Consider the following 16,012-nt stretch of genomic DNA (forward strand, 5'->3'; position numbering starts at 1 on the left):
CCCCCAAAGTAAAGGCTCTGAATACCTATTAGTGCATGCTCACTAATTCAGGTTCAGAGTGAAAGCTCACAATGATATATCTGTACAATTAGTGATGTTCCGACGATCCAGTAGCTCCCATTCTCGGAAAATACGACTGTGCAATGTCACTTGTTCATTTAACACTTTCCATTATATCCTACAGAGTTTATGCCAGGCTGTTAACAATTTAGATACACCTATGTTGTTGCAAAATGGTGTTTAATGCTGACATTTGTGGAAAATGTTACTTCTTTGTTAAGTATGATTTAAAAATTACATTTTTCAAATAGAACTATCATGGTACTCGTGGACCAGGAAATTCCTTGGAACTGCTCTCGCTCTGCCAGCATTACGTGTATTTCTGGTACACTTCCAGTGAAACAACATTAAAAGCGTGGGAGCAAACCCTCGGAATTTTCTGGTCCTAAAGGTTTCTTACTGCAATTTGAATTAGCTCAGTGAAAGTAAATTGGGACACTTAAATCTACTGAAATTCTGTTGTAACACTGATCAAATTTCATGCCTTTAAAAATACAAATTCAGGGATGACATCATGCCCAATAGGAGTAATTAAAGCTATCTGATGAGAGAACTTCCAAGTTGAATGGGATGATTGTAATTGATCCTGATTCAATCCTATTACAGCTTTTTATAGTTTAAAGCTCCCAGAGAAAGTAAACTGCTCACCAAGGCTTTATTTTATCAATTCCTCCGTGTGTCTCTACTTCATATCCTATATTGCAAGAGTGAGTACACTTCAAAAGTACTTCATTGACTGCAAAACACTCCGAGACATCCATTGGTTGTGAAAGGCACGATATAAATGCAAGTCGTTTTTTTGTGGTGTATTCTTTCCTTTTCTAATCGCAAACTGTTCCTTCCTGATTTTCTCTTCACAGTTAATAGTGAGCTACCACCTGAAATGAGGCTTGCAAGTGGTCAACTCGTGGGTGATGACCTGTCCTTCCTTACTGCTGGAGAGATTTCACCTTACATCAATGACCCCTCATTGAAGCTGTTTCAGTGTGCTGTCTGCAACAAATTTACCACCGACAGCCTGGAGGCTCTGAGCTTGCATGTGAACAGTGAGCGTTCACTCCCTGAAGAGGAGTGGAAGGCTGTGATTGGTGACATCTATCAATGTAAGCTCTGCAACTACAACACTCAGCTGAAGGCCAACTTTCAGCTCCATTGTAAGACAGACAAACACATGCAGAAATATCAGCTGGTGGCCCACATCAGAGAAGGGGGCAAACCTAATGAGTGGAGGCTCAAATGTGTAGCTATTGGAAATCCAGTGCATCTGAAATGCAATGCCTGTGACTATTATACTAACAGTGTGGATAAGTTGCGCCTTCATAGTACCAACCATCGACATGAAGCAGCAGTCAAGTTGTATAAGGTAAGAAAGTGAGATCTGACCATTTTACATGTACATGATATATAATGCCAGAATAGACATTATTCTGTGGCACACCTAAATAGACTGTATGTCTATATAACAGAATTGAAAATAATTATGTGGACAAATTAATGCATCTGAAAAGTACAGATAATTATGTCTCTATCCTTAAAATTCAAACTGAAAAAGAACAGAAACAATATGGAATGAATTTGTTGATGGGATCATTTGAATTAGGACCTAAATATATTGTAAAGTTAGGATACCATCTCCAAGGCCATATAATTTTAATTGATTCAGGAAATGTTAGTTATTGGACAACCACCAACTCACTGATTGATCAGTACTTGAGGAAATCACTGGTATTTGACTCTGTTTTGTTCCATAAATCAATTGTTTGCTCGCATACATCAATGAGCATGCAACAGATTAACAGCGTTGTAAAGACAAGAAAATGTACCTCGTACAATGAAAATAACACAATAATGAGGAGTCAATGAGCAGATATTAATTTACCATCTTCAGTGCACTACATACTGCACTCTGAAGTAGTGAATAGTGGCTTCCTGTTTGAGTCCATCTATTAAGACATCAAATAACTGACCTTTGAACTGGAGAAGGTATGGTCTATATTTGACAAGTTCTGTCTATTGTTATTGATAACCCTAATGATAAGAACTTTGATAAGTTGTTGATTGATTATCAAGTTTATAAGGTGATGGCTAAACGTTGGCTCACTGTGTATACCCCTGAGATGTTATATTCTCACAACATTATAGTGATGCAAAGCATTTTCTTTTAGACCCACTGAACTGTAGATCTGGAAAGAGCTCTGTACAAAACTGTTTGTTCCACTGTTTGGCAAACAGTTTGATTGATGAATTAGTGTGTTGCTGGTGTGATGGACAATCTAATTATACTTCAGAAAAGGAGTACTTAGGTGTGGCTGAAGTCTTGCAGCTTTTTGGACTTGTAAACTAAGACATTAATAATTATGCAGAAAACTAGCTCTTTGGAATGCAGACATTAACAAGTCTCACCAAAGAATCATGAAATGATTAAAAACTTGAAAGCCATAGCTGTTTCGACATGTCTGTTTGACACTGTGAATCAACCTTCAGGAGGACTGAACACACAGTTCACAATGTGGTGTTGTTGATGCTCTCTGATCTTTTGGAACCCTGATGAAGGGGCTGGAATGAATGGGCTTTAGTAGATGGGAGTGTGATGATGAACCGGTTATATGATAAGCTGGGTCTTTCTTACATAATGCTTGGAAAATATAAATGTAGAAATAATCAGGTGCTTAGCTTATCCTAGAAGCTTGTTTCCTGAGAAATGTGTTTTTCACCAAAGCTATGAATAAGTTGTCTAGATTTACAACAATTCCAAACTTTAGCCAACGATTCACAACATTTGAAATTACTTTGGGAAGTTACTTTGTGCGGCAGACTTCAGTTTTAGAAAATATGAGACACTTGCCAACATCATTAATCACCTTTGACTTGCAGAGAATATACAGTCACACAATCCATTCTTCAGATCTTCACCCAAGGGCACCCACTAATAGCAAGAGTTACTTAACATTCAACTGCCACTTGAAGTTTTTGTTAGATATGAAGAGGGGAACTGATTCCTATTTTTAATTAGTGAAGTAACGGTTACAAAATTGAGAAAAACAATTTAATGTAAAATACAGCGAGAAGATTTGACTGATAACCAAAGTTTTTCTTTAGTAAGAATGGATTCCCTGAAGATCCTTTTTCCAGTTTAAAAAAAAAAATCAGCATTTCTGATGTCGTTGAAGACATTTTAAAATCATGTCCGGTCAACACAGCCTAAAGAGTTATTACAGGTTTATTGACACACAACAGCTGCAAATATCTCTTCCATTTTATCGATTCTGCTCTTATTTTACTAGCTATGTGGATGGAAGAATCTTGACAAGCTGACCCCAGAAGGCATAACTGTCATGCCAATTACATGACATATGATTTTTTTTTAAGTTTCAGAGCCACAGTAGACTGGTATTATAGTATTAGGTTTTAAGCAGGGCCCATGGGACTTTGTAGAAGTAGAAAGTGAATTCCTCACAACTGTTTTTTTTTAAATTCTCAGCAGAAACATCAAAAATCAGCGGCAGTTCAAAATAATCATCTGGGCAAAATATGGGCAATAAAAGCCAAAGAAAAGGACCTTAAGTTTTACCAGAACACAACACTGTAGGGAAATTTGGCTTGTCTAAAGTATTTACTCCCCACTATTTTGTCCCACAGTCATTGCTTTCTACTTTAATACACTTACAACTTTGTAAAAGGCCTGTTCTATGGAGTTCAGAGCATTTATTCTGAGTGGGAGCAGACATGCAATGCTGACATGGGGCATAGAGTATCCTTGCAGATTACTGATTGCACTGCAGTCTTGTTAATGGACCAGTCGGATGCTATTTTTCGCTTTTTAATGCAATCAACCTGCTGAAATTGGTTGTTTATTGCAAAAGTCAACGAATGTGGGGTTGAAAGGAAAACAATGTAAGTCTATTTCCCTTTTAAAGACACTAACCAAACAGGAACTAATGGAGAAGCATTTGTGGACATCATCAAGAAGCTGCTCACTTAGGACTTTCAATCAGGATTCTTCCCAAACACAATTTGTTCAGATTTTATTAAGTGTAATCTTTGAGATTTTCTTTATTGATGTTCTTTAAGAATCTTCCAAGGCAACTTTCATGAGGACTCTTGAAGAACACAATCTGATGGGGTCCCCCAAGCATAGTTTCGCTTCACATGTTTTTCAATGATTCCCTTTGATACAGGGGGTAATTTTCACTTTTTGGTGATGGTGTAGAATGGACAATATTAATCCAACCATGCATGAAATATCTTTCCATATTTCCACCCACCTGACTGACAATAGCTCAATCAATATTATTCATTTAACACCACCACCAAAGTCAAAATTACCCCGTTCAGTCAGAATCATACAATCCCCACAGTGCAGAAGGAGGCCATTCAGGCCATTGAGCCTGCACCAACAATAATCCCACCCAGGCCCTATTCTTGAAACCCCATGTAATTACCCTGCTAGTCCCCCTGATACAAAGGGGCAATTTAACATGGCCAATCAACCTAACCCGCACATCTTTGGGCTGCGGGAAGAAACTGGAGTACCCGAAGGAAACCCATGCAGACACAGGGAGAATGTGCAAACTCCATACAGACAGTCACCCGAGACCGGAATCAAACCCAGGTCCCTGGTGCTGTGAGACAGCAGTGCTGACCACTGTGGCATCTTCAGACATAAGACATAAGTTTGTCTAGATCCTCTGAGTTTTTGCAAGATTCGCTAGACACACACTGACAGCATCCCAGTGGGGATAATCCAAAATTAAACTAACATATTCCACAGGGATTCCCCTTGAAACCCTCTCAACAGAATCCAAAAGATACATTGCACTCAAGGCTTTCCTCAATATTCATTCGCAGGGATTCTGCACTGCCCGGATTTTCTCATGAAGAGTTGTGTGGTTAATTTCTTTAAAAGCAAATGGGTGTAATTGTTTCCTTATCAAATCAATGTATGCTGACTTATGCTATTGATGCAATCAAACACACCAGGACGATTTCATTAAAAAGAAATAGACAGCTCATGACTGGTCTATAAAAAAAAAACTAACTTTGTGGCAATCAATAATATTGGTTGGAAGTATTCTCTGTCACTAAAATCAGATACATACAGTAAATGTACTGCCAAGCAACCTTCCAGACAGGCTGCCCTGACAAGATACCCCTGGACACAATCTGGGGTATTTTCTTGTCTATATATTCCATCAAGGTTTCTCATAGACATGTCCCCCAACAAATAAAAATCAATAAACATGCATCATGAGTGTTTTCTCTTCAACACACTCCAAGGATTTTTCTCTAAAATGATTTCCTCTTTGGCACAATGGAGCCATTTCCCTTTAGACGAACTCCAGAATGATTTCCCCTTGGATGCATCCTAAGGATTTCTCTTGATGCAGGTTTCACAATGGTTACCCTTTAGACAACACTTCAAGAGAATTTCCTTTTGGGCACACCCCATGTGTATTTTCCAATTGGACTGTGGCATCCTGATTTTAAATGTGTTATCACAGCATGACAACTAGACACCCCAATATCCGCCACTGTAAAAGAAAATGTACTGTGTACATATTTTGGGGTCGTTTTTCTCATAATTAACTCTTCCTCTTCTACTCTCTTCCCACACCTCGTGGTGCACTAAGGCAGACTTTTGTCTGCTTCCATAGCCAGCAATTCCCAGAACAGGCCATTAGTCGGCAAGGGCTTATAGCTTGAGGAGCGCCACTCGCATCAAATACAGCTGACCAGGAATCTCTCCCACTCTCGCCAGCCATTGGCTTGCTGGAAGAATTTGCGGGTTGACACACAATCTGTTTGACCAAATAAGAATGTCTCCTCCTTGGCCATCAAGTCCTGGGGTAGGACTCGAACCCGGAGTTTCTGGCTCAGAGGCAGGGATGCTTCCTGCTGCACTACAAGTCCTCCTGTACTTACTATTAAAGTCATTCTGTCAGAGGGAATTCCTCAGCAGCAGTCAGAGTCTTCAGCAAAGGAGCAAATCGACAAGAAATGTTGTTATACCCCTTTCCTCTTTTTTTTATCTTCTGCCTATAGTCCTCCTAACCCCCTATGTCTTGCATCAAGAAAACGGGCTGACTAACAATCTTCTTTCAACTGTTGCTAATGCACCTTTGTAATTGAGATAGGTTGAGCATGGACTGGTTGATTTTTTTTTATTACCTGTGGTAAGCACATGTTTTTTATACTGTCTTGACATCTCAGTCAGGATTGGTAGTTCATTGTCTAAGGAATTACAGACATGAATCCATGCCTACTAGTTACTCATATAGCATTATACAATAAAGCACTGTAACTCCCTTGCCTTTAATCTCTTGTTTTCTTTTATGAGCAGAGCATTATTTAGTAAAAATTCTTGACCCATTTGGGTCAAAATTATGATCTAGGAATTTCAGATTGTAGGAAAAGCATAATCTAAATTAAGTATAGCAAACACAGGAATATCGAATGTGCATTGAGAATTCCTATATGAACTTTGCCAATTAGAATGTGCTCGACAAAGTAAAACACATTCTTTTCATGGATATTTTAATGTCCCTGAATTTCTTGGATTAAAAATATCTATGAACTGAAAATGCTATGAAAATTAATGTATACCACTGGAACTTCTGGCAATAATTATAAAGCATTAAATATGTAACCAATGAAATAAGAAAACAACAACTACATCGTTATATCTTAAAAGAATAGTGGTTCAATTTAAAGAAATCAAAGGCTTTACCATGCTACAGATGGAGAATCTGTTTTAGTCATGATCTGGATGGGGGGAGGGAAACCATGCCACTAGCCACCTGTTTCCTGTTAACTCCATTTTCATGGGTGCATGCGTGCCAGTCCGTGTGTACATGCATGCATGTGTTTCTGTTGAACATCGTGGCATGATTATCAAAGTCATACTCTATCAAAAACTCTGCAGTGTTTTATCCAAACTGCAGGTGTGCGGTAATGCATCTGCGGCAGTTCCAGAATGACAAAGAGAACATTATACATCACAATCTGGGGCTAATTGGCGCACATTTCAGAATTCCTCAGCACTACATAGAAGACTAGGTCATAGATGGACTCAGAGGAAAAATTGTTCCAAACAATTTGAAAATCGGCTCCATGACAACAAATAGAATTAAAAACCATAGCAAGTGGAGTTGTGTGTTGTTCTATAGTTAAGCCGCAGCCCGATAGGGTTGGTTTCATAGCTGCAAAAGGTTATTTGATACTTTGAAGCTCAGAAGTAAAATAGTTTACAGTTTGTTTCAGAGCTTTTCAGAGATTATTTTTAGAAACAATTAGCCCATTTAGCCATAAGGCTGTAAATACCCAAGAGCCTATTTGGTTCTAAGAACTCATCTAAAGTGATTGGCTGGACAGATAACATTCAAAGTCTATTGAAATACCCTGCTTATGTCACATCCATTCATTAAAATGAATATTGTCTTTAAAAGTATTACAGTAACTGCTCCTGCATATCGGCTGTGTTTTGTAAATCGGCCAACTGCAGTGGGAGAACCCCAGAAGGATGTACTGGTAGTTTCAGTGCCGCTGAAACAAATCAGAGTTAATGTTGTGAGGCGGTTTGCACAAGTGAATCAGACTGACATCTAGTTGGAAAGTGTGCCACCACAGTTGTAGCTCCCTGCTCAGTGTGCAAGAATGTGCATTAGCAAGTATGGAGAGACACAGAACATAGTTCTTATTGAATCTGGTGGGGGGAAGGGAGATGTTTTGTTATTGTTCATTTGTTTCAGAAGGTTGGCTCAGGCTGAATTCAATCCAGATTTACAGTCAAAATGCAAAACTAGTGTATGTGGTACAAATATCACTCTGAGTGAGCAGATTATCTATGAGGCAGAACTTTGTCTGCTAACCATTGATTGACTTAAACACTTTTACTGTACAGTGGTTTACAAAATGAAACTTAAATAGTGCCCTGTGTACTTTTGGAAATATTTAACAACTTTAAGGTGAAGAGGAAGATGAGTACCCTGCCAACTTTATTTCACAATGCAATCACAAAATCAGAGTTTCAAATGATCCGTGACTTCTGCGTCATAGCCATTTTCTGCACCTCCTGGACAGGCATTCTTGTTGGATGAATTGGTTCACTTCCGCAAGTAGCAGAGTGCTGGTTAACGCTGAAATGGATTTTGAGAGAAGGCCCATTGCTACATAACACGTTTGAGCCATATCTCTAAGTTGAGTTCTCCCAATCCTGAATAGATCATCAATGTCTGACCTTGGCTGGGTCAAAGAATGGAGATGAGATAGCAATTGTGAGCCACAGTTAAGAATGGATATTTCAGCTGCATTTTCAAGTTTTTACTGAATTGCACACATGCCAGTGTTCAGGCTATAGCAGAAACATTTCTTGAATGGGTTCTTTCAGAGCAAATGGAAAAATTCTAGTGGTTCTGAGTTACAGTACAATTAAACAAAATTACTTGCACGTAAGACTTTCTGAACCCTACACAGAGAGATTTTATGTGTATTGTATATTGACACATGCCCTGGTTTAGTCGAATATTGACTTGGTGTATTGCACCTGTTCTTTGATTTTTTTTTAATACATCTAGACTATTTAGAGCAGCAGCCAATAAATCATAAAACAGACATAAATGTTGGATCGGAAAGTCTGCTTCCCAAAGCCACATGGTACGGTGATACAGTGCACTGGGATACGTTATTTGCACAATTTAAAACAACTTTTGTTGTTGACAAAGTACATCTGAGATGTGCTTCTGTTCATTACACTGTCTCTCGTATCTGTGGGATCCATGAGATTCTTGAGTATTCTATTTGCTTGTAGTATTGATGTTTATAAAAATGAAAAGAAAAATCTCTGCTCCAGTTTAAAACTAAGGGCAAATTAAATTCAGTTTGAGAACAGCCATAGTTTCTGTGATCAAATTATGTTTTATTGATTAGCAATATTGGTTATGTTATGACTGGGCAAGTTCAAGTTAATTGCTTGTTTTACTTCAGTCTCGATATTGTGGCAGGGACAGCATTGAAAGATTTAAAGGCCATTCTATGTTTTGGTGACTAGATTGGGGGACACAGTATTCAAGTTGTAGTCACTTTGATTATTATCTTATATATTCACAATTAGGTGATGTAGTTCAACATCCTATTTGCTTTATTGATTGCTGATCTGCAATGAGAGAATATTTTGATGTGGGTATCACTGACAAGGCTAACATTTGTTGCCCATCCATAATTGCCCCAACTGAGTAGCTTGCTAGGTCATTTCAGAGGGCAGTTAAGAATCAACCACATTGCAGTGTGTCTAGAATAGGAATAAATGAGTCATTCTCACGTTGGCAGGTTGTGGCTAGCAGGGTACCACAAGGATCATTACTTGGGCCCCAGCTGTTCACAATATTTATCAATGATTTGGATGTGGAGACCAAATGTAATATTTCCAAGTTTGCAGGTGATACAAAGCTAGGGGGAAATGTGTGTGGTGAGGAAGATGTAAAGCAGCTACAGAAGGATTTGGACAGATTTAGTGAGTAGACAAGAACATGGCAGATAGAATATAATGTGGAAAAATGTGAGGTAACCCACATTGGTGGAAGGAACAGATGACGTGCAGAGTATTTCCTAAATGGTGAGAAATTAAGAAGTGTAGAAAATCCTTGTCCATTAGTCATGTAAGGCAAACATGCAGGTGCAGCAAGTTATTAGGAAGGTTAATGGAGCGTTGCCTTTATCACACGAGGATTTGAGTACAAAGGTAGTGAGGTCTTGCTTCAATTGTATAGAAGCTTAGTTAGACCGCACCTGGAGTACTGTGTGCAGTTTTGCTCCTCATACCTCAGAAAGGACATTATTGCCATGGAGGGAGTGCAGCGCACGCTCACCCAGACTTGTTCCGGGGATAATGGGACTGTCTTATGAAGAGAGATTGGGCAAACTCTAGAGCTTCAAAGAATGGGAGGTGATCTCGTTGAAACCTACAAGATACTTAAAGGAATAGACAGGGTAGATGCAAGTCAGATGTTTCCATTGGTTGGGGAGTCCAGAACCAGGGGACGCAATTTCAAAATAAAGAGGATGCCACTTAGGACTGAGATGAAGAGAAATTTCTTCACACAAAGTGTTGTGAATCTGTGGAATTCTCTACCCCAGAGGGCTGTGGAAGCTCAGCCATTGAGTTTGTTTAAGGTAGAGATTGATAGATTTCTGACTAACAACCACGTCAAAGTTTATAGGGATAGTGGGTGCAAAAGGCTTTGAAGTGTCCAATCAGAGATGTATGGCAGAGTAGGCTTGATGGGCTGAATGGCTTACTCTTGTTCTTATGTTTCTAGAGTCATACGTAATCTGGATCAGATAAAGGCAACAGACTTCCTTCCCTAAAGGGATATTAGTGAAGCAGATGGACATTTAAGACAATTGATAGTTTTATTACTGAGACCAGCTTTCAATTCTAGAGATATTAATTAATTTCATTTAAACTCCAGCAATGCTATGTTGGGATTTGAACTTGTGTCCCCAGAGCAATAGCATGGGCCTCAGGATTACTAGTCCAGTGATATCACTAAGTCATCCATCTGTCCTTTCCTAGCTTCATCTCAACATAGATTCATAGAATACCTACAGTGCAGAAGGAGGCCATTCGGCCGGAGCTGGTGCTGTGAGGCAGCAGTGCTAACCACTGCACCATCATGCTGCCAACATTTTCATGGCGTTTACTTGTCTGTTTATTTTTCTCGCTATGTTTAGTACAGTTGGTTGCCTCAAATGCCACCTGTCATTATTCTGCCCACTTACATAACTCATCCAATTAATTCTGTAATTGACTCTTACAATTCTATTGCTCCAGTTGGGTATCATCCGTAAATTTGATGATTTTACATGAAGTTTCTGAATCCAGATAATTTATGTAATGCTGGAACAGTAGCAGTTGCAGCACTAAGTCCTGAGGCAGCCAATTTACCCCACTTTGATATAGTTTCTTTAACAAGAATTCGTTGAATTTAAATCCAGGTTTTAAAAAAATTATTTACTACCCTTCAGTCAGTCTCAGATCAATTCCTTGAGTTTATTTTGAAACCCCACACTTTCACGTTTAATTAATAAGCTTTCATGCAGAAGTTTATCAAAGCCTTTTAGAAGTCAAGATACTCGATATCATAGGATTGACAGAGACCTTGTTGGGTCATCATTTCTTCAAAGCAGTAGAGCAAGCTGGGTAGATTAGCATCCTCCTTTTGAATCCATGGGGACTGCTGTTAACTAGGTTATTGCTTTACCAATGATCTTAAAGTTTACCGACAATTTATTCCACTATTTATGTGGATTAATGGCGAGACTGCTGGTTCGATAGTTGTGAATGTCTGTTCAGTCATCCGCTTCATTAACATAACCATTAGGTTAGTCTGTTTCCAATCTGCTGGTACCTCTTCATTAGCTTCCTCATAATGGTTGTCAGCACCTGATGAATCTCCACCCTACTCTCTGACATTCTGTCTACCACACACATGAGTAAAGTGGTATTTGAATTTCTGTGCCACTACAATACCAGGTACATAGTCTGTACGTCCCAGTGACTGGTGGATCATATCAAACAGCATGTCCCTTTGGCTGTTCACATTAGATAGAGTACTGACCATTTTAAATCAGCCCATGCGTGCAAAACTCAGAATCTTGGGCGGGATTCTCTGGCCATTCATGCCAACGGGATTCTCCCATCCTCCTACAGTGAACACAGATTTGGCTGTGCGCCAAATTCTCCGTCCTCTCTGGCAGTGGCAGCAGGGTGTGAATGGTCAGAGAATTCTGGCCATAAAGTCTAACATTAGTTGTGATTTTGCTACTGGACAGCACATGCATTAACAATCCTGAGTGTACTGACAATTACACTAACCACTTTAAGACTGTGGCTCATTTATACTTGCTAGAAGCTACATATATTTGTACATAGGAACTTGTCCTCTGCAAGCAAAAGGAACATGTCCACATCTTATGCTATTTTTGAATTAAACCAAAGTATGGGGAACTATCATTCCTGATGCATTCTCCGTGGCAATGCCTCAACTAACCAGTCGACTTGCCAACCAGTTAGCATCCTTTTGTTATGCAGTATAAATTATTGCTCCCTTTGAAATTTGGCATTCTTGCGTTTGTCCAGTGCGAGACAAAAAGGTTTGACAACATGTCTCTTTTCTTTTCAGTCACAGCTCTGCACCACTAATGGTGGCATTTGAGGCAGCCAACTGTCCTAAAGTGACTATTCCCTACTCTCTCAGCGCTTGAGGATAAATATCATTGCTCATGTTTAGAACTTTTAAACAATGTCATTTGGGTAGATTTTAGCTTTTGGGCCACCAACTTGTGGAGAAATTGCCAAAGAGACAGCCGCAATATTGTGAACTGTGCCTTATTTAATTTGATGAGCAAACTGCAGACATGAAATGGGAGTCCAAAGCAGCTCGCCAGTTGCTGGAATATCAGATAGTTCGAGTGCCAGTGATGGATGCAAGGAGGTCTTAGCTTTTATTAAGTTTTGTTTAGGGAATCTGTTAATTGTATAAATTAAGGTTAAGTGTCAATCGGCTGGGAGGCACTCATTGGATAATTGCAGATAAAGAGACACTTATTGATTCCTTCACCTTTGGGCAACCAGTTTCTTACTACCATGTTAAACTTCCTACAGCCAGTTGGTGAAGCAAGAGACCGAAGTCAGTCATTACTCAGCTTTAGATTTATTCACAAGGTGAAACATTACAAAGGTATAGCTTCTAATTCTACAACAATCTACCGCCACTGTCACTAAGAGCAAAGTACAGCACAGGAACAGGCCCTATGGCCCTCCAAGCCCATGCCGATCACGATGTCCAAACTGCGCAAAAATAAATCCTCTGCCCTTAAAAGAACAAAGAAAAGTACATATAAGTGTCTCTTTATACTCTTTTGAGTTACCGATAAATAAACAAACAAACCCGTCTGAAGGACACTTTCATGTCATTGAAACTAAACCAAAAATATCAAAGAAATTAAATGAAATTAATATGAAACTAAAATGTAGTTTCTGAGAGTGATGATGCACCCCAGCCCTGTGATGGCCGCCAGTCATGGAAAGAGTGTCTCTTTATACTTTTTTGAGTATACCAAATAAACAAACAAACTAAGAAACAAACTAACCATCTGACAACCCCTTAAAGGAGCACAAGTAATTATCCAATCAGTGTCCCCCACTTGTAGACACTTCACCTTAATTGATACAATTAACACTGGTGGGTGGGAGTGATGGTGTTGACAGTGTTAACGAGGCTGAGTGGGTGGAGAACCTGGGCTAGCAGTGACCCATAGTGTTTTATGGAGCAAGGTGAATGATCCTGCGAATGCTTCTGCTCCTTCCAGCTCTACATCAATACACATTTAAACATGTTTCCCTAAAGGGCCAGCACCGATCTGTCAATGTTACCCTTAAAATTACATGGGTAAAAGACTTTTTCCACATGGCTGATGTGGAGCTAAGGTCTCAAAATGGCAGCAGTTAGTACGTTGGTGTAAATGGAACAATAAATACATCCAATATAGTTTGAGACCCTCCTTCCCTATTAGTGGATTTCCCTGAAGTTGCTCTATATTCCATGAAACCCTTGCCTAAGTCAATTCCTGAATTGAAGACTTCAATTGACCCAGTATCCACAGTCTTCTGGGAAAGAGTGTTACAAATTTCTCCTTCCATTTGGGTGCCACGGTGGCATAGTGGTTAGCACTGCTGCCTCACAGCGCCAGGGACCCGGGTTCAATTCTGGCCTTGGGTGACTGTCTGTGTGGAGTTTGCACTTTCTCCCCATGTTTTCATGGGTTTCCTCCAGTTGCTCCAGTCCAAAGAAGTGTGGGTTAGGTGGAATGGCCATGCCACATTGCTCTTAGTGTCCAAAGGTGTGTAGGTTAGGAGGATTAGTGAGTAAATACACGACGTTACGGGGATAGGGCCTGGATGGGATAGTTGTTGGTGCATGATTGATGGGCCAAATGGCCTCCTGCACTGTAGGGATTCTGTGGATTCTATGGATTTGTATGGAAAAAGTGCGTTTTGATTTCATTCCGATCTGGCTTGTTCTCAGCTGAAATTGTTTTCCCCTCCCAGAAGAAATAGTTTCTCTGTCTCTCCCCTGTTTAAACTAATCACCTCTCGATCTTCTCTGTGAAGACTCGATGGAATGCAAATGAGCTATATACAACCTGGTGTTATAATGTAACGTTGTAATCTGGTACTATTTTGGTGAATTTGCACTGCACCCAATTTAAGGCCACTATTTCCTTCTGGAAATGCAGTGTTCAGATTCAGAATTGAAAACAGTACTTGAGATGGGATCTGAACAAGACTGTGTTCAGCTGAAGCATCACTTGCTCACTTCTGTATTATAGCCCTTTTGGGATAGAGTACAACATTCCATTAGCCTTTTTGATTATTTTTTTGTTTCTGTTCACTTTTAATGAGTTGTGTAACTGATCTCTCAGAACTCTCGCTCTTTTAATATTTCTCAGCATTTAGAAAATGCTGTGATTTATAATCAGTTTATGGTTAAAATCCACCCCATTGACTTTACTTGAGATATTTTTGATTGGAAAGGGCATATTCTTCATACATTCCTTTGTGTAGAGGAAGCATTCATTGTGATTATTTACTTCTTTATTTTCATCTTCAGTTTCAAGCCTGTTTGTGTCTTTTACAGTTCTCACTTTAGCTATTACTGACCTGTTATTGGTACTGATATAGTTGTTATTAGTTTGGTTAGTCTTAGCATATATACGGCTTTTCCACACCACTGTGGAAAAGTAGTATATATTCAAGGCCCCATACACCCCTTTTGGATTAAGTTTTGTTTCACTTGCACTTACTTCAATTTGTATTCGCCGCTCCCAATGCGGTCTCCTTCACACTGGGGAGGTTAAAGGCAGACGGGGTGACCGTTTTGCAGAACACCTTTACTTAGTCCGCAAGCATGACCGCAACTATCCTGTTGCGCACCATTTTAACCCAGCAGCTTGCTCTCATGCCCACATGTCTGTCCTCAGCCTGCTGCAATGCTCCAGTGATGCCCAACGCAAGCTGAAGGAGCAGCATCTCATCTTCCAGTTGGACATGTTGCAGCCCTCGGGACAACTTTGGATTGTGACCTTTCTCTCCATCTTAAACTCAGTTTTAAAAAATAAGCCATACATGTATTGCCTCAATGCCAAACTCCCCTCTCACAACAGGCCATCCATCTTTTGTTCTTAAAGTTGCAACATTTTGTTGCAATCTCTCACAGTTACACTTTAATATCTAACACACTCTCCCTTTCTTTAGTTCTGATGAAGAGCCAAGAGGACTCAGTTAACTCTGCTTTCTCTCCTCACAGATGTTGCCAGACCTGCTGAGCTTTTCCAGTGTCCTCTGTTCTTGGTTCAGATTCTAGCATCCGAAGAATTTTCCTTATTTTACTACTTTTCCTGGTCTCTTAGGTCACTCTCTCAATGTGTTGCTGCATTCTTTTTCATTCATCAAAATTAAATCTCTGTTCCTTTCATCCTGTGTGATTTTTTTTTTTATGGACCATTTTTCCCTTCTTTATCTCACCTTTACTTTGCGAATCCCATTTAGGAGCATATTTGCTTAGTCTGAAATCGTTAGCTGTATTTGTTCTAAGTGCTCAATATTATATCTTTGAAGTGTTCCACATGGATTCTATTGAGCTGTTGTTGATGAAAATAGCATTGTTGTTCTGAAACAGTGCTGCCAGCTACTCAGTCATCTCCTCAATTTGTTTGGCAATTTCCCTTCCTTTCCCCATACTGATAGTCTATGTGACAATAGTACTTGGTATTCTAAATTTTTTTGAACAAATTCTCATAATAGTGGCTTTTAAGGCACTTTTAATGTAGTCAAATAATGATCTTTCTAAAGAATCTCACAAATGGGATGAATGTACCAGCAATGAAGATTATC

General features: G+C 39.4%; 1 protein-coding gene across 8 annotated transcripts in view; it reads left to right on the plus strand.

The window, feature by feature from the left end:
• The window catches only part of LOC144495818 (zinc finger homeobox protein 4-like), a 242,271-nt gene that overhangs the window by 24,722 nt on the left and 201,537 nt on the right, over window positions 1-16,012 (plus strand). For all 8 annotated transcript variants that reach the window (XR_013498342.1, XR_013498341.1, XM_078216341.1 and 5 more), the window contains exon 3: window positions 921-1,423. Coding sequence is in view for 6 of the 8 variants with exons in the window: in XM_078216341.1 (XP_078072467.1) it covers window positions 921-1,423 (503 nt within the window). In the remaining 2 variants the exon portion in view is untranslated. The remainder of the gene's footprint in view (window positions 1-920; window positions 1,424-16,012) is intronic.

Source organism: Mustelus asterias, chromosome 7, assembly GCF_964213995.1.
Source record: "Mustelus asterias chromosome 7, sMusAst1.hap1.1, whole genome shotgun sequence".
In the NCBI taxonomy this organism is placed as follows: Eukaryota; Metazoa; Chordata; class Chondrichthyes; order Carcharhiniformes; family Triakidae; genus Mustelus; species Mustelus asterias.